The sequence below is a fragment of the Labrus mixtus genome, chromosome 6 (genome assembly GCF_963584025.1).
Source record: "Labrus mixtus chromosome 6, fLabMix1.1, whole genome shotgun sequence".
Taxonomy (NCBI): domain Eukaryota; kingdom Metazoa; phylum Chordata; class Actinopteri; order Labriformes; family Labridae; genus Labrus; species Labrus mixtus.
In genome coordinates, this window is record NC_083617.1 from 20861480 (window position 1) to 20880627 (window position 19148).

A 19148-nucleotide genomic window follows, 5' to 3' on the forward strand; every position below is an offset into this window, starting at 1 on the left:
CCTCCACACCCCCTCTGGAGAGTTATGGCTGGATGGTCCCTAAATTTAGTACAGACACTCTTTGTTCCCACTCTTTGTTTGACTGGGATGACTCCCGAGTGCTTCTGAGAGAAATCTCTCTACAACCATTGTATGGGTTATGATGAAATGTGGTTCATAAGTTCAGAATGCTCCCCCAGGGGAGTTGGTCTTAAAGGGATACTTCACCCGTTGAAACATGAATCTGCATTGACATTGGGTCATATATGTTGTAGAAATGTGAAATACATTTTGAAGTTGGTGCCTTCTTGACTGAGAAAAAGCAGAAAGTGTCTTTTTGGCTCATGTGCATGAAAGACAACAACTCCCAGAATGCACAGCACCGCAGGCCACTCCCACTGAAGCTAGTGTCCTCTATTTACAGACATTGGCCCTTTCCGAATAGTCACAGTTCAGTAGGCAGTACGTACTATTCAGTAGGGAGTTTCAGTATACTGAACTTTCGTGGTCATTCAGTATGCATTTTTTGGGTCCACCTCAGTATACTGAACATTTCAGTATGGATACTAACTTCCGGGTTTCATGCAGTATGGATCGTATGCATCTTTTCAGGAAATGAATTGTATTTTAACACCCACAATGCTGTGCAAAGTTAAACGTAAATTGTGACTTCACGTGTGCCTACAAATCAAAACAAACGAGCGTGGATTAATTGAGTACATTTTTTAATCTAGAGTTAAAGTCCCGACTGAAATAGCTACTTTTAATTCACAACAAAAAATAATGATTTCACTATTTAAATGCGTCTTCGTTGGTTTATTTTACTTTATATTCTGTATATTACTGTCTTTCATTTGTTCTTTCCTTTATGTACTGTATGTTATTTAGTTATTTAATCTGTCTTTTACTTGATTTACATTGTGATATTGTTTTTTGTTTACCTGACTGTATTTGCGCATTACTCTTCTTGAATAAAGCTAAACAAAAAAGAACAAAAACGGGTGAATGCGGACGGTTCAGGTAACGTAAATGATGCCACTTCCTTACTGAATGAATCAGACAAAGTAGGAACAAATATCTGCCTACTGTGCGCGCCTACTGAATAGAAGGTACTAACAGTATGCAGCACGGATAGTAGGGACTGACTACTGACTACTGACAGATTGAATAGGTACTTGGCAATTCGGATACACCCATTTACTACAACACATAAGGCCGTTTCCTCAGCTGATTCCATGATTTCTTCCTGAAGGAATTGGCATCTTGGAAATTCCGGGCAGCAAACAGACTCTATGTCTGTTTTTATAGGCAAACAATGAGAGCACCGACATCACCAGTCCGTCCCAGCTCGAGCCGGCCCGGGCTCCTCGTCCTCACCGCCGCCGACAGGCAGCAGCAGCCGCTGCAGCAGCTGAGAGAACACAAGACCTGCCTGTCGGCAGCAGTCGCCTCGTCGATATATTGCAGCTCGTAGAGATAGCCACGAACATGCGATTCGAGCACAAGAACTTCAAACCCCTTCATCCATATCAGTTTGAAGTTGAAACATAATTTTATCATACTTTGGTTCTTCTTAACTTTCTCCATAGAGCCTGTTAGCATAGCTTCAAAGCAAGATGGCGGACGTTGAGTTTTGATTCTGGGAGTGATGTCCCAACCACTGATCTGTTATAGGTCTGTATCTTCAATGGGTCAGACAAGAAAGCCTTGGTTATGTGCTGTTGAACTAGTAAAGACAGGGGTTGGGACCCTAAACGCACCCCAAACATATTTAAGATTTACTTTTTGGGCTTTTTGTGCCTTTAATTGAGAGAAAGGACAGTGGATAGAGTCGGAAATCAGGCAGAGAGAGAGTGGGGAATGACATGCGGGAAAGGAGCCACAGGCTGGATTTGAACCGCGCGCATGCACTTCATGCACTATGAAACATTAAAATACAGCTTCTTGTTTCTTTTCTATCTCACATACACATAACCCATGAAAAGACACTGATTTCAGATAAGTTGGTAACATTAAAATGACACACATTTAAATATAATAGGGTGTATAACCTAGATGTAGTGATATTATTTTCTGACCCTCAAACGAATCACTAATCTCCATTTTAGTACAGACATAGAGAAAGACAGACATAGAGGTTGTTAGAGACATAAGCTTAGTGGGATTTTGTGAGATATGAGACCTTCACCATAAACTCTGCAAATTAGCCAAAAACTATTTTGTGTCAAAAAAAAAAAGAAGATCCTATTCAACTCATGTATAGACTGCATATTGAATGGTCGACTGGTAAGCAGGCCATCACACAAGTCACACACACTTGAATACACTCACCTCGGCATATGTTGCCCTATGGTAAGTGCGTGTGTGGACAAGCTGGGAACTATTCAAGCTAAAGATTTTTCCTATATCATATCATTTAAAAGTGTAGGTAAGAGAATGTGTGCATGTGTGTGTGTGTGTGTGTGTGTGTGTGTGTGTGTGTGTGTGTGTGTGTGTGTGTGTGTGTCCTCCACTTTAACGGTTTCCATTCAGTGTCTACATTATTCTGGTCTCTTTTCACTCTCCCTCCCACACAGACATAATTTTCTCTAAACACTGAATCTCTTTCTGAATATATTTTACTGTTAGACTTGTGGAGACCTTCAAAAGTTTCTTTAGTGGTTCAAATGATTAGATGGGTGTAAAGGCAGGTTGTTTTTGTAAAGCTCATATTGGTGTGTTACATCACAGTGTGTTACCAGTTTCAATCCTCCTATAGGAGATGTTTGCATTTAGACACCACTGTCCTTCCACTTATCTATGTTAATCCATTTCTTTTGGTTGCTGTCAAATGTGAGAAGAGCTTATTTCACATTTACATAACACTCTTTCTTTCTGCATCTCCCTCCATCCCACTTTCCAAGCACAACAGGCAGATGGATGTTCAGCATGAGTCTGGTTCTGCTCGAGGTCTCTGCCAGTTTAAACAAAGTTTGTCTTTGCCACTGTAACTTTGATAAATGTTTCCAAGTGCTGTGCACATGATTAAATAATGTTGGCAAGATATAAATATTGATTGATTGATTGATTGATTGATTGATTGATTGATTGATTGATTGATTGATTGATTGATTGATTGATTGATTGATTGATTGATTGATTGATTGATTGATTGATTACCAGTTTGGACCCTGGGTCTAAATGAGTATAATGTGTTATTATTGAAATATTTTGGGGCTCAAACCTTACTTTGCAGACCTTTTCACATTAACGACTGGTTAAGGAAAGGAAGAAAAAGAACCATAAAACAGACACTAAAGGACACCTTAACACAGCTACACAGCTTGTGCATTTGCTTGGCGTGACAAATTGGGCATAGCTTGTCATGACATATACCAAGATGTTTATTGCCAAATAACTATGATCATTTAATTAAAAGGAATGGGTTCGCCAACGGTTCTTGGAAATATTAAAAAAAGTTCCTGTAAACTTACACGCCTATTCACAAATACAAACACAAGCAAAGGCTTGAATCTGAATTACACAAAAGTAAAAAAAAAAAATACATAATTGAATATTAAAAATAGGTAGAGGGTAAATAAAAGCTGAAGCATATATTTTTAATAGTGTCTTTGTTGTTTTGAACATCTGTCTCTCCTTTGTCATTTTTTGATTAAGTTTTAAGAGCTATACTGGAACTATATTACACCTGGGAGTAATACGAAGACAGTAAAAGGTTATGTGTCTTTGAGTTTTGAGTTTTGTCTTTGATTATTTGGTAACATGAATGTAAAAAGGTTCTGCGAGTGGAGACCAGCTGACAAAGCAACAGAAGCATCAGATAAACGATTCAGAGGGAAATGAGAAGATCTGTGTTCAGGTGTGTGTTAGTTTGTGTGTGTTGTGATGTTTGACCTTGACTCCACAGTTGTCATGCTCAATGCTCAGCTCCATGCCCTTGGCAATGTGGTCGTCATGGCAACCACAGCAGCTAGCAGGCTCATTGGCTGGCAGGTTGAGGAGGAGAGTTGATGTCGAAGGGCTTCTGTGTGTGTGTGTGTGTGTGTGTGTGCGTGTCTGTGTGCGTGCGTGCGTGTGTGTGTGTGTGTGTGTGTGTGTGTGCGTGCGTGTGTGTGTGTGTGTGTGTGTCTGTGTCTGTGTCTGTGTGTGCGTGTGTGTGTGTGTGTGCGTGTGTGTGTGTGTGTGTGTGTGTGTGTGTGTGTGTGCGTGTGTGTGTGTGTGTGCGTGTGTGTGTGTGTGTGTGTGTGTGTGTGTGTGTGTGTGTGTGTGTGTGTGTGTGTGTGTTTTACAGCCCAGACAGCATCCCTGAGATCAATGACTGCTTTGTGGCTGACACACCTGATCTATTTCTGTTCGATTACTTCTTTTATTTCAAACAGTCTCTCCATGTTTTAAATCGCTGCCAGCAACAATGACCTTTCCTGACTTTAGAGACACCACAACCCCCCCTCCCCCACACCACAACTGCACACACACACACACAACTGCACACACACGCACACACACACACACACACACAAACCAGGTGTGGTTGTGACTTTTTCTGAATTTCTATCCTGTAACCCAGACTGATAAATAAACAGCAATAGAGCAGATCATTAACATCTGTTGAAGTCACTTCTTATAAAGAAAGAGAGAGAAGAGGCAAGGTCATGTGAGTACACACACACAGACACACACCCAGAAAAACCTTTAGACAGCCTCCTCTTCGCTCTGTTGATGGTGTAATGATCCCTGATGTGTGTGTGAGTGTGTGTGTGTGTGTGTGTGTGTGTGTGTGTGTGTGTGTGTGTGTGTGTGTGTGTGTGTGTGTGTGTGTGTGTGTGTGTGTGTGTGTGTGTGTGTGTGTGTGTGTGTGTGTGTGTGTGTGTGTGTGTGTTCAGTGTGTGTTGATAATGATGCCATTACTGAGTGTATTTATAGCCGGCTCTTTGTAAAGGAGAACACACACTGACCCTCTGAGAGATGGAGATGGGAGAGGAGACAGATTAATAAAAAGTTTATTTTAAGAGGGTTGGCATGTTGCTTTTTCACTCTCTCTCATTTATTTATAGAAGCATGTCATTGTCATCCTCCACAAGTAAACAGATATAAAAAAAATCATATAGCAGAGACAGAGAAAAGAATCCAAACATTTTATACTGGCTACCTTAAAAAATAAGTGTGAACCTAAAAAAAATAGCTAAATAAAATGTGTAATCCCAAATAAATCCTTTAAACTACTTTATAAAACAGCTGCTTTTAAAAACCTTGAAACAACACTAAAAACACACTAAAAAGTTTAAAAGACTCAAAACAATAATAAGATAAAGAGGTAAATGAAAATGTAAGGTTTGTCAAACTGAGCTAAAGGATAAATATGCACCTGCAGTCCGATGAACAGCTCTTAGGCTTCAAGGCTTCAGGTGGGACGTAGTCTGTGCTTCAAACTTGATCTTGGAACGACCAGAAGAAACTGGTCTGGGACACATGAGGTGGCTTTGAGGTTGTAAAAGGATCAGACTGATAGGTGGGAGCTGGTCCGTTAAATAATTTGTAGGAAAACAATAAAATCCTCAAATGAATTATTTAATGTACAGGAAGCCAGTGAGAGATGGAGGTACAGAAAAAACATGCCACTAGTTTCATTTTCTTGTTAAAACTAAAAGACTGTAGATCAGCTGTAATTGTAGCCCCCATGACACAGACCATTCAGGTTTGGTTTGAAGCTGCTGAAAGCTTTATATTGTACATTTTGGCAGTTGCAATCAGTGTTGTAGAGAACATTTTTTTGTACTTTTACTGACCCAAGGATTTTGAATGCATGACAGGTTTGTGGTTTTTACTTTTCCTTAAGGATTTATATACTTCTTCTACAAATGCTGGAGTGCCTTTCTGACTGAACGAATGAGGTCTACTGTTTTGAACTTTGAACCAGAAGCAGACCAAGAAGAAAAAATTTGGACCCTGTTCAATTTGTTTATGTCATTTTCCATTTTTGCTCATTCTCCTTTCAACCTCTTCCCCCCCCCCCCCCCCCCCCCCCCCCCTCTTCAATCCCCTCAGCCTGGCGTTGCACCCCGAGCGCTCCCTGGTGGCGACGGGGCAGGTGGGGAAGGAGCCCTATGTGTGTGTTTGGGACTCCTTCACCGTGCAGACTGTCTCTCTGCTTCGTGACGGACACACACACGGCATCGCCTGCCTGACATTTAGCTCTGATGGACAGGTGACACACACACACACACACACACACACACACACACACACACATATACACACACCAACACCAAAATATAGTAAGAGAGAGAGAGAGGGAGAGGGAGAGAGAGAGAGAGAGAGAGAGAGGAATAAGCACAAAGTACAACAATGATGATGATCACTGAAACCATAAAGACATGTCTCAATGTTTACATTACAACATGCAGTGGTGGAAAGTAACTAAAAAGTGAAATCAGAAATACTGTTTACAGGTTCATGTTATTTATTTGAGTGTTAAATTGGATCTATTTTATATATTTACTTAGGCTGTTGTTGTTACTCTCCAGTTTTGAACTTTAAATGAAGAAGAATGGATTGAGTTCATTAAAAACTATGAACCCCATAATAATTCTGAATAATCCCATTTAATTGACCTATAATAGAAACCATTAAAGCTAATAACTAAAATAATTAACATAAGCTTTGGGTTGCACATATTTATAAAATGATATATTTTAGCACTACAAAATAAAACCTCTTAAAAAAAACATATTCAGACTGCTGATAAAAATGAGTTCAAGTTCAAATATCTTCTGGTGTCATAAGGAGAATTAGCTCAAAATGTCATGCTTACTTTAATGTGTATGTTCTGAGTGTTTATTCAGCACGATGTGATTTGAAACACTTATTCAGTACTTGTACAAATGGTTGTGTTGATTTAAATCACAATACGTCTTAAATTAAGTCTGCAAAGGGAAAGCATTTGAAAGACATTGCTACACACAAAAATACTGATGTAATTGTTTTGTAATTTGCTCTTTCAGCTAAATCTTCGCACTGTTATTGAAGCCTGTGCTGTGAAGCCCTGTCATTCATTTTGTTTTAAATCTGCTGCTCAAACTCCGTGTAGACTGTTAGAGTTGTTCTGATGTAAAAACTACCAGCAAGTGAAATTTGAGGAGAAGCACTCTGCATCTGTCTGCATGTTCTTACTCGCCTCAGCAACTTATCTGTCAGCTGTTAGCATAAACACCCCTTTTTCTAAGTTGAAGCAATGAACTGACCTTTAAATCTGTACTTTTAAGAGTTTATCAGCCATCAGAGACATTAGAAAACATTTGATATTCAGAATTGGAAATATAATACATCTAGTTTATTTTAACCGGGGCTCTAAAGAATATTGTGTTCTGCCAAATTCAAAAACAAATGATTTCATATCAGACTGAGCAGTGTAGTGGCTGTAAATGATCCAGGGCTGTTGTTTCAGCAGTTTTTGCCTCTGACTGAGACCTCAGCCACAATGACTTCACATCTCAGAGTAAATCAGAGTAAACAAATCAATAAAATAATCATAAATCCTCCTTAATAATAAATCAAGAGCTCAGGCATTAGGTGCAGCTGATTTATTATGGAGCAGGAGCACAGAGTCAGTATATTCTTCTGATCCTGCAACATTTTTATTTATGCTACAGAGCTGCTGTTTAGATATTCAAACTCAGAGATCTGAACTTCAGCTGGAAAAGTTGTTTCATCACACGTTTGCTTCATGTGGGGAAAGAAGAACAGAAAAAATGTGAAATTGAATTCCATAAAAAACCTGTTTTCTCATCATTAGAACAAGTAACATGAAGGTAGTAGATAGGAGGACATTTCTTTTTGTAATTTTTCACATATTGGTCCGGCCAGCTCAATAGCGCAGTGTGTGCATAAAACCCAATACAACAGTCTGTTACGTTACACTACTGTATATTTGATCAAAATCACGATTCTTTTCATACCTAGATTATCAGTTTGTATTTTAAATCGTTTTAATTACTTAAAGGTATAGTCAGGAGTTCAGTTGAAAGGTCCAAAAGATATTTTACTTGAATTAGCCTTTCACATTAAGAAGCAGCATCCATTGCATTAAGGTTAAATATCTTCCAAAGATCTTCCCTGTGATCAAAATTAAAACAACACAAACCATTGTTGAAAGAAATCTGCGGAAGCGTGGAGTCATGCATCGTTCGACCACCATTTCAAAGCCCTGTGTTTGAGTTTGATACTTTAGCTCTCTCTCTCTCTCTTTCTCTCTCTCTCTCTCTCTCTCTCTCTCGCTTTCTCTCTCTCTCTCTCGGAGTCTGAATTTGAGGAGAGGGTGGGCTGGAGATACAGAGGAGTGAGGGTTTAGCAACACTAAGAATTCAGACTGAGGCCCAAATAATTAACTGGCTTATTAGAACTAAGAGTCAGGTAACAGATACATGCTACTATGATTAACTTCTTGGATGACCTGTAAGAACACCACACCACACAGCTTTTAAAAAAAGTTCACTGAAAATATATCCCTGTCATAGTGGTCATAAGAGAAGTCAGCAAGAGGGATTATGTTTTCTCATATTGACATGTGGCTCTATGGACTCAGTTTTGGAGCCAGCCTCAAGTGGCTATTGGAGGACTTGCATGTTTTAGCACTACTGCAGTGGATAATCAGTTGTAATTATTTGCATTACAGCTGCAAAGCCGTCATGGAGAATAAAACTCGCCACAATGAAATATCGAACATTTTAAAACAGACTTTTGGGAAGTTATTTTAGAAATTCTTAAGCGTGTACAACACAAATTGAGTCACTGGGACATTGATTAAGAACAAAAATGGATTGTGGTTATTTATTCTAGTAAAGGTAAAAAGTAGAATGTAACTTTTACTTGAATTTAACAGAAGCTAATATATTCTTGATAATGCCATAGGCTCAACCTAAAGATATTGAACTGTATCAGAATTGTTTGATTGCGTTAAAATGTCTCAGTTTTCTCCACTGTTACAGTTTCTCTGTGTAATAAGGCTTTGAAGGATGTGCAAGTGAAATGCACCGAATCATTATTTTCTACTTACATACCGGCCAAACTTTATTGTTTGAGGACTACATACCTGCACTTGAGAAAATTCAGAAAAGTTGAAACATATAATACACAGTCATGTAGACTTGACAAAGTGGATCATTATTAGACAAATGTGACAGAACATGGTTATTCACTTTTTCATGGATATGTATGTCTGCTCTTGCCGACTGCAGAAAACTGCCCACTGTTTCTCACTCATTCAATATGAAGGGATAACACTCTCTCTCCCTGTTTCCTCTGTAGAGGTTAGCCTCGGTCGGCCTGGATGCCAAGAACACAGTGTGTATTTGGGAGTGGAAAAGAGGAAAGATCCTGGCCACAGCCACCGGACACTCAGACAGGGTGAGAGAGAGAGAGAGTGTGTGTGTTTGTGTTTGTGTGTGTGTGTGTGTGTGTGTGTGTGTGTGTGTGTGTGTGTGTGTGTGTGTGTGTGTGTGTGTGTGTGTGTGTGTGTGTGTGTGTGTGTGTGTGTGTGTGTGTGTGTGTGTGTGTTACATAAATGGTGTGTGTGTTTACATCTTTTCCTCAGATATTCGACATCTGCTGGGATCCGTTTCAGCAAAACCGTCTGGTGAGCTGTGGAGTGAAACACATCAAGGTAAAACACACACACACACACACACACACACACACAGCAGGAAACACTGATTCTGATGATGACTTTATGGTGGAACAGTTCATCATACCTATTATGAAATGGTTTATTGCAACTACTACACCCCTGTGTAATGTAACAGGGGTTATCAATCATTCACCTGTTGTGGCTCCGTGTATAATAATAATAACTTTATTTATATAGCACCTTTTAAAAACACAGGTTTACAAAGTGCTTTGACAAACAGCAAAAACAAGAACAAAGCAAGCTAAACCAAACACAGAAGAACATAAACAACAGCAAGAACATAAGAAATACAAAATACTAAAAATAATGAAATACAATTCAACAGAAAAGAACCCAAAGTGCACGATACCCAACAGACATATATAACCCGACCATCACAAGAACCATCATAAGAACCATCATAAGAACCATCATAAGAACCCAACAACACGAGCTGAGACCAAGAGGACCAAAGATTTAAAAAGATGTAAGAAACTAAAAGAGCTGAAAGCAAATAAGAAGATAACAGCAATAAGAAGGTAAGAGCAGTAAAAGAAATAGAAACAAGTGACTAAATGATAAAAAAAACAATAATATTAATAAAAATAAAAAGTATATGTAAATATAAAACAAAAATAGACAAAGTAAGTAAGATAAGAAATGACCAAGTTAAAACATAAGAGGAGTTAAGATAAGAGCATAAATAAAAGGACAGTAAGAAGTAAAAGAAGATAAAAATAGTAAAACCAGTAAGAAAAGACATTAAGAAGACGACATCACATAAAAGCAAGTCTGTAAAAGTATGTTTTAAGAAGGGATTTAAAAGAATTGAGGGAATCTACGAGTCTTATCTCCTCAGGGAGGTCGTTCCAAAGTCGAGGGGCCCTGACTGAAAAGGCCCGGTCACCTTTAGTTTTAAGTCTCGACTTTGGAACGACCAGGAGGCCCCCACCTGAGGATCTAAGACAGCGGGCTGGCTCATATGGTGTCAGTAGCTCTGTTATATAGCTCCGTGTATCTCCCTTGCATGTTGGCAGAGGTAAGAGAAGTGAGCAGATTCACAACTGAAGTTATGTGAAGGTACAAGTGAAGTACAAGCCAACGTCCTGATTTAAAACCTCACCTCAGACCAGATATGTATGTTTTCTGTTAAATGTAGTCTTAGTATAAATGTTAGAGTATTGACAGTACAGTTGAACCCTCTGTGATAGTGTTTCACTATCTGATATTTTTATCTTAATCTTTAGCAATGTATCATTTCTAAAAGATCATCATATGATGGTAAACTCAATGTTATGTGTGAGCCACATGTATACCTCAGATGTACAGCAAGTTGTGAGCTTTGTTAAGTATTTACAGCTCACTTATTTAGATGTAGGAGGATTTCTCAGAATTGGGGTCTAAAGAGTAACCAAATCTGCTAGAAATGAAGCTTTCTGATATGATTGTAGTTTGTTTTTTGTCTTACACATCATCTCTTCTACACAAACAAAGTAAAAATCATTATAAAAACACTCATAAATAACTGGTTTCAAGTTGATTTAGTTCATTTATCTTGATATATTAGATCAGATAATGAAAACCCTGAGGGTGGTCAGGTCTTATAAATGAATGAATATTTAAAAACACTAAGTTAACAGCCTGAAATTCCAAATTAACATTCTTTAAACAATTCTTGGTTATTGTGGATATCATCAGTAACATAACATGATGAAAGCGATGTGAATATATAACTATCTCTAAATGAGAAACACTAGACATGTCAGGCTATGTTCTCTGTGTTTGAGAAGAGTTTTGTGTGTACAACATCTCTCTTTCCGTAGTTCTGGTCTCTGTGTGGGAATGCTCTCACTCCAAAGCGGGGCATTTTTGGGAAGACAGGCGATCTGCAGACCATCCTGTGTGTAGCGTCGGCTAAAGATGACATCACGTACTCTGGAGCACTTAACGGGGACATTTACGTCTGGAAGGGACTCAACCTGATACGAACAGTCCAGGCGGCCCACGGGGTGAGTCTCATAGCTGCTGATAAGTGCAATTAACATAAAGGGAGGGGGGAAATATCTGATAGAGCACTCACAGATACTACAATTACTGGTATATTTATTTATATATATATCTTATATATATATATACAGTATGTATATAAGAAGTGCCATTTCCAGTATAGGCCTACAATGCTCAGCTTCTCAGAAATGAGGTAAATGATCAGCTTTTCTCAGTAAAAAAGCCAGACTACAAAAACCTCTTCAAAACAATGAGACAATTTGCTGTTGGTATAAAAGTACCAAAAAGTAAATGTGTGATTTTCGTAACTGTGTCTTTTCCAGTGTTATATCTGCATTCATGTAGATCTATGAGTAAATACGTTTGTACTTGTGCAGGCTGGCATTTTCAGCATGTATTCCTGTGAGGAGGGTTTTGCCACCGGAGGAAGAGATGGCTGTGTCCGACTCTGGGACGTCGACTTCAAACCGATCACCAAGATTGACCTGCGAGAGGCCGAACAAGGATACAAAGGTACGAAACAATGGACGACGAAATACAGGCAGAATATCGGAAAGACAAAAAAGATTAAACTTGTACTTTTGGGGGAAAGGAAACGAGAAGAGTCCATACTGCAGCCATTTTTAAGCATCTTCATGTGTAAAACAAGTTGGCCTAATGTTTGGATTATTTAAGAGATGACAATGCACATAATCAACATAAGGACACAGGTCAAATTGAATATGTATAGCAACTGACTGCCCTGGCGACTTTATGTTATATACTATTATTATTAATTAATTGAAAAATTACTATATCATATACTGTAAGTTAGTGTCCATCAAGGATAGAGAAGTAAGCAATAGGGATAGCAAACTTCCCTGCTCTCTAAAATATATGTAGTGAAACTATGTTTAATGTTTAGACCTTTTGATCAATGCTTACAATTGTTATTACTGAATATTTGTATAATGCTTCATGCTGCACCGACAGTGCATGACCATTTAATCACAGACAAAAGTCAAAGTGTCAAACACATGTTAACAGCATAAAGCTGTGTTGTTATTTTTAGGCACAATAATTCAAGGTAACTAAAATTTAAGGAAAGGAAGTCTGGTGACAAAAAGTGATGTTCCTTAAGGCAGTTTAACTAACTCATGAAACCTCTTCAGAAGTTCAGGCAGTGTTTCAAAGAATGTCTGGATGCCACAACACCACATGGGGCAGGTTATGACTCAGTGGAAGAGCAGGTTGTTCATAATCAGATGAATAGGTTCCTTGGCTCCTGATATTAAAATGTTGAACTGCCATGGGCAAGACACTGAACTGTAGATGCCTGCGAAGCATAGCCTTCAGTGTGTGAATGTATTGCATGATGATGGGGCTTGCACAGTACTCTCATTAGTGTGATTGTTTGTGAGAATGGATGCTGGTTGCAAGGACTGTAGACACAGTAAAATATCCACCCCGACCAAAGACTTTCTGAATAGCAACATAATGAGGGACAATCTCTATGCTGTTTGCAGAGACTTTAAAAGGCTTTAAAGGTGAGGACCTATAGGCTCCAGGATTGCACTAAGGCTGAATACTTCTGCTTCTTTTGACCTCAACACAGATTGCTCTCCCTTCTAACAGCCAATGCCTGCTTTAGCACAACTGGACTGCAAACAGATACTAAACTCCAGAGATCTTCTCCCTCGACTACATCCATACATTAGATTTACAGACAAAGGTTTACATCTCCTTCACAAAGGATGGTTCCACACATAAAGTGTGTTTAACACACGTCAGTCTCGGCTCCTTTTTAAGATTCTGAAGAGAGGAGAACTTGAATTATTCCCCTCTATACCAGACACTCAGGCTGTTTTCTAAATGCACTCTTGAAATTTCCTGAAAAATGTTCTTGAACATTTAAGGCAGTCTTTTGATGCTTTTAGTTGTACTCTCTTGTCTTTAGTTGGATATAGAATGACCGGATTTGCCCTCTTTCGCTTTTCTGAAAGTGTTTGATTCAAAGTTTTACAGCAACAAAGAGGGGGAAAGCAGAGGAATAAAAGTTTTAGCAGGAGAAGAGAAATGACCTGATTTCAGGAGAACCCAGAGGTGATGAATGTTGGAATACTTGAGATGGAGGTGATGTATTTCTTTGGGAAAAGCTGCGGGGAAAGAACCATTAGGCCCCTGGCCTCCTTTTTTTTTTTTAAATGTCTCCTCTCTGAAGTTGTTTGAGGAGAGCGTCAGGGAAGTCTAAAAGATAAAGGTAGGGGTTTTGTCATGTCAGTTCCCAGGCATACTTAGAAATGGCTTCCTTTTGGAGAAGTTAGAGGAGGTTGGAGGTTAACTCCATCACCTCTCTCAGAGAGCTTTAGAGAAAGTTCAGAAAGTTAAGAGATTCCTCTTTACCAACTGTGAAGTAAGAATGAATGAGTCAGAGGATTTACTGGAAAACAAAGATATGCCTTTATTTGATTGTTACAAAGACTTCCATAAAGTGGAATAAAGACAATGACTGAAGATGCTCCTTCTCCATTGACTTCAAATATTAATATGAGGATCAAATTCAAATTTTGAGAAAAATTCAGTTTTAGGGATAAACATATGGAATTTCCCCTCACAAGATGTTAAATGATATCAAAATTCTGTGGCGGCTGTGGCTCAGTTGGTGGAGTCGTTCGTCTCTCAACCTGAAAGTCGGGGGATTGAGCCCCAGCTGTCACGAACGGTTGGAAAACAAGGGAGGTGGACCCAAGTGCAGAATAACCAAAAATATTTAATTAAACAAAAGGCAACAAAAACTCACTTTCAAAAGTTCAACAAAAACCACAGGGATCAAAAACAGGGAGCCACAGAGGAGCACGAGCAAAAACTGACATACAAACAACAACGAACTGACACAGAAGGGAAGAAACACAGAGACTAAATAGACATGGGGTAATCAGACACAGGTGAGACTAATAACACAGGTGAAGACAATGAGGGCAATCACAATGGAGGGAAACACTCAGAGGTAGGAATGGACACAAGAAACACTGAGGACAACTACAAAATAAAATACATGAAACACTGAAGACACACAGAACTCAAGAATGAACAAAACACACTAGAACATAAAGAAACACTAAACACTGAAAATACAAAACTAAATAATACCAAATCATGACACAGCTCCTGCAGCTACATGTCCAATATGTCCTTGGGCAAGACACTTTACCCCAAGCTACTTCCGCTACTTCAGAGGCAGCGTACAAATGTGTATGTGTGGAATTACCTACTGCTGATGGTCACTTTACATAGCAGCCTCTGCCATCAGTGTGTGAATGGGTAGGTGTGACCTGCTGTGTAAAAGTGCAAGCGCATCCTAACGTTGGGCTGACGTTAGATCCCGACGTTGGGCTGACATCAGATCCCAACGTTGGGCTAACGTCAGATAGATTTCAAGACAGATAAGATAAGAGTACGACAGCTACAACAAAATTGTCAGGTTTTTTTTATAATGTAGAGATTCCTTTGCATACCACCACAGGGAGCCCAGTGGGCTGCGTACCATAGTTTGAGAACCACTGGTCTATGTGAAAGCTTTCCGCAAAGTTTTTGTTCATGCATGGGAAGGCAGCTTCCCACAAAAGAAGAAGAAGAAAGCCCATAACAAGAGTATTGTTATACAAAAGAAAATGTCAACATAAGAGCCTTGCTAAAAGAAATTCCTCACATGTTTTCTCTGTGTGATTCAGAAGAAGCTTGTTAAGTTTTCCTCTTTATTTCCCTATGGCTGCTGCTTCTGAAATCAAGTATCAGAAATCCTTCCTTCACCGCTGGAATGGTACAAAAACTCTTTCCCAATTACCTCAAAGTTTCCCTCATAACTCCTCATGGTATCAGGTTACTTTGACTTGTGAACCTTCAGGTAAGAGTTTCTAACAAAGTTACTGGAAACATCACACTCTGATTCATGCCGTCAGCGACAGCAGGCGCTCTAATGGCGGGAGCTGCAGAGCTGAACGGTCTGTTAATTAGATTTTGGATGGTTGTGAACAAGAGTGTGACGGAGCAAGTGGAAGATACTGACAAAGGAGAAAAGTGTGTGTGTGCTGGTCTGTAGCTTCTTCCTGTCTTGACAAAAGTTTAAGTCAAAGGTTTTTTATAAATGACCAAGAAAATGTTATATATATAATGTGTGCTATCTAACATTATAGCTGGCTAAAAAATCTCTCTCTACCTCAGTGGCTCATTGTAAGCTGGTTAAAGACTTGTTTTTGTCCCAAACAAATATAGTTAGCATCTTTTTATGAGGAGGGTCTCTGTTTGTTTTACAACCTCCCCTCTGTAGCACACTGAAGTTTGATGCTCATTAACCAGAGTTAATACGATCTGAGCAGTCAATTCAGAAACACCTCCTTATCAATAATTATTGACTCAACACCATGCTCAACACTCCATCTCCTTGTTTCTCCTGTTTCCTGCTGGTCTTTTTTGTTCATTTACATGCCAGATTATAATCTCCCAACAAGATTTCTCACTTTATCCTGCTCTCTATATTCACTCCCTCTCCCTGTTTTTATTGTCATTTCTTTCTCCCTCTTTCATTCGTCCATTATTTTCCTCTATCTGCTTTCTTCCACAAATACTTTTTTTCTCTTTCCCTCTTTCCATTTACATCAGTTTTTTTATTTAACCTTCATTCTCTTCCCCTGTCCCTCCTTAGTCTTCATGGTTGTATCACATTTTCATTGCTTCCTTCTTGCTTTTGTTTTAAACACCTCTTAATTACGCTCGTCATTGTTGCAGCTCCTCTGTTGATTCCAAAGATATTTAACATTTTATTTTTTTGACACCTGATTCAATCCTCCCCTGCCTCCTCTGCTAGGTCTGTCTATTCGCAGCGTCTGCTGGCGAGCTGACCGGATCCTGGCAGGAACGCAGGACAGCGAGATCTTTGAGGTGCGAAAGGAAACCCAGCCTCATGCTGTTACTCCCTGCAGAGAAGTCTTGAATAAAGGTTTTATTTTGGTTCAATGGCTTCTCATTGGTCCACATAAAATAAACCTCACTGCCTTTTTGCTCTGCATGAAGCATTGAGCTTAAGAGGTGTTAAGGTTTTAACTTTTGTCAAAGCCAGGCTTACAGTTTCCCCCTTCTTTCTTTCTTAATGTTGAGAGAGGATAACCAAAAAGCACCAGATCTTATCATGAACTTTTTGACTGGTGCCATCAAACCTGTGGTTATTGGCATCACTCTGCTTTCTGATTCTAAATGAAGAATCTTTCAAATGTTTACTATAAAGTTCTGGCTCAGTTTAAAAATGTGTCTCTTGCTGTCAGGTGATGGTGAGGGATCGAGACAAGCCGCTGCTCATCATGCAGGGACACAGCGAGGGAGAGCTCTGGGCGCTTGATGTTCACCCTAAAAAACCTCTGGCAGTCACCGGCAGTGATGATCGCTCCGTCAGGTTGGTGCCGGAACTTCCCGTCTGTGTTTTTTGCACATTCACACATACTGGGAGCTACCCAAAACACTAAAAGGTTGGAAATACCCGATCCACTGGAGGGTTTACAGGTATATTAGTTTTTAGTGAGAGGTTTGTGCTCATCAGCAGCATCTGTTCAATGTTTTCTTTCAGTGCTGCAGGAGGTTCCTCAGAGACCAATTACATATTATATGATTATAATAACAAACACAGTCAGCTAAACACACGGAAACACAGATGGTCACAGAACAACAGAGCATGTAAGAAAAAAAGAGGATGCAGTTTAATGAGGAGCTCATGGAACTATATTTCTGCATTCCTTTAGTAACTGTACTACAGCCTACAGTGAGTACTTTTTTTAATGATAAAAAGTAAAATAATAATTATTATTATGTTGTTTGTCTCATTGTTGTCTTTATAGCATATCAAAAAAAGATTCTGGGGCCATATTCATCAAGGATCTCATCTAAAATCAATCTATATTTACTCATTTACCCATTAAATGGCAAAAATTATATATTTTTAATTATACCTTTTTATGAAACTTCTGGTCTTAAGTTTTTAAACTACCAAACTCTCAGACAAACCTTTAAAATTCGGATTAGAAATCCATCTGATTTCATCACTGCAGGACAATTACAGTATGAGCTTCTGAGCATTGAATCAAGAGATTATTCTTAAACTTGTGTTTGTGTACATGCCTTTAAAGGGCCATTCCCTTCCTCCATTACATGAACTTGTTTTTTTTTAAACTAAAACAGCCAAAAATATGGACAGTTTTGTTGCAAATTATCCATCAAGTCAGACAAAGCTCTGCAATCATATTCATTCCTGTATTGTCCTGGTCGATTCTTTTGGGAAACATGAATATTTGATGTCTTTGTTGAACTCTCCTTGATAACTTGAACTTGAACAACGATGTTGTGTTCAGTGTCTATGGTATTGCTCCCTGCTTATAAATTAGTTGAACATAAAGCTCATTAGTTTGAAAAAAGATATTGACATGCTACATCTTACAGTAACTGTGTGTGTGTGTGTGTGTCGGTGTGTGTGTGTGTGTGTGTGTGTCGGTGTGTGTGTGTGTGTGTGTGTGTGTCGGTGTGTGTGTGTGTGTGTGTGTGTGTGTGTGTCGGTGTGTGTGTGTGTGTGTGTGTGTGTGTGTGTCGGTGTGTGTGTGTGTGTGTCGGTGTGTGTCGGTGTGTGTGTGTGTGTGTGTGTCGGTGTGTGTGTGTCAGGTTGTGGAGTCTCATGGATCACACTCTCATCGCTCGCTGTAACATGGAGGAGGCGGTGCGGAGCGTTGCGTTCAGCGTGGACGGATACCAGCTGGCTCTGGGCATGAAGGATGGATCCTTCACTGTGCTGAGAGTCAGGTATCAAACACACACACACACACATACACAAAATACAAACAAAACATAATACCACAGTGTATTGAGACAAACAAACATGAATGAAATTAGAATCTGTTATTGCTTCGCTGTTAGGTGGTATTAAAAGATTGTTTTTTCTCTGTCTGTCTCAGAGACATGACGGAGGTCGTGCACATCAAAGACAGGAAGGAGGTGATTCATGAGATGAAGTTCTCTCCAGACGGAGGGTACCTTGCTGTTGGCTCCAACGACGGGCTTGTTGACATCTATGCTGTCGCCCAGAGATTCAAGAAGGTAGGGAGCGAGGCACATTGACAGCATGGAAAACAAGAAGAACTCAGACTAAAACCAACTAAAAATAGTCAGTCACTAAATATAGAGGTCTTACAAATGAAAACATCGCTGCTGCAACTATAGAAATCTCCTTTGCTAATTTGAATGACTCACCACTTTGTTAAGATGTATCAGCATACTGTAAAGCATGTATTATATTCGTCTGTCTGTTTGCAGGTGGGAGAATGCAGTAATTCCAGCAGTTTCATCACACACCTAGACTGGTCACTGGACAGCAAAGTCCTTCAAACCAACGATGGAGCCGGGGAGCGCCTCTTCTACCGAATGCCCAGTCAGTCTCTTCAGTCACTCTTTTAGCCTGATCTTCCTTCGATTTTTCTACCAAACCTAT

The 19148-nt window shown here is 39.4% G+C and overlaps 1 protein-coding gene across 4 annotated transcripts in view; it reads left to right on the forward strand.

Annotated features, from left to right (window-relative positions):
* The window catches only part of LOC132975691 (echinoderm microtubule-associated protein-like 6), an 80550-nt gene that overhangs the window by 24089 nt on the left and 37313 nt on the right, over positions 1 to 19148 (forward strand). For all 4 annotated transcript variants that reach the window (XM_061040411.1, XM_061040414.1, XM_061040412.1 and 1 more), the window contains exons 2-11: positions 6025 to 6184; positions 9283 to 9381; positions 9569 to 9637; positions 11464 to 11649; positions 12025 to 12160; positions 16491 to 16564; positions 16945 to 17072; positions 18326 to 18463; positions 18616 to 18757; positions 18974 to 19088. In XM_061040411.1, coding sequence (XP_060896394.1) covers positions 6025 to 6184; positions 9283 to 9381; positions 9569 to 9637; positions 11464 to 11649; positions 12025 to 12160; positions 16491 to 16564; positions 16945 to 17072; positions 18326 to 18463; positions 18616 to 18757; positions 18974 to 19088 — 1247 coding nt within the window. The remainder of the gene's footprint in view (positions 1 to 6024; positions 6185 to 9282; positions 9382 to 9568; positions 9638 to 11463; positions 11650 to 12024; positions 12161 to 16490; positions 16565 to 16944; positions 17073 to 18325; positions 18464 to 18615; positions 18758 to 18973; positions 19089 to 19148) is intronic.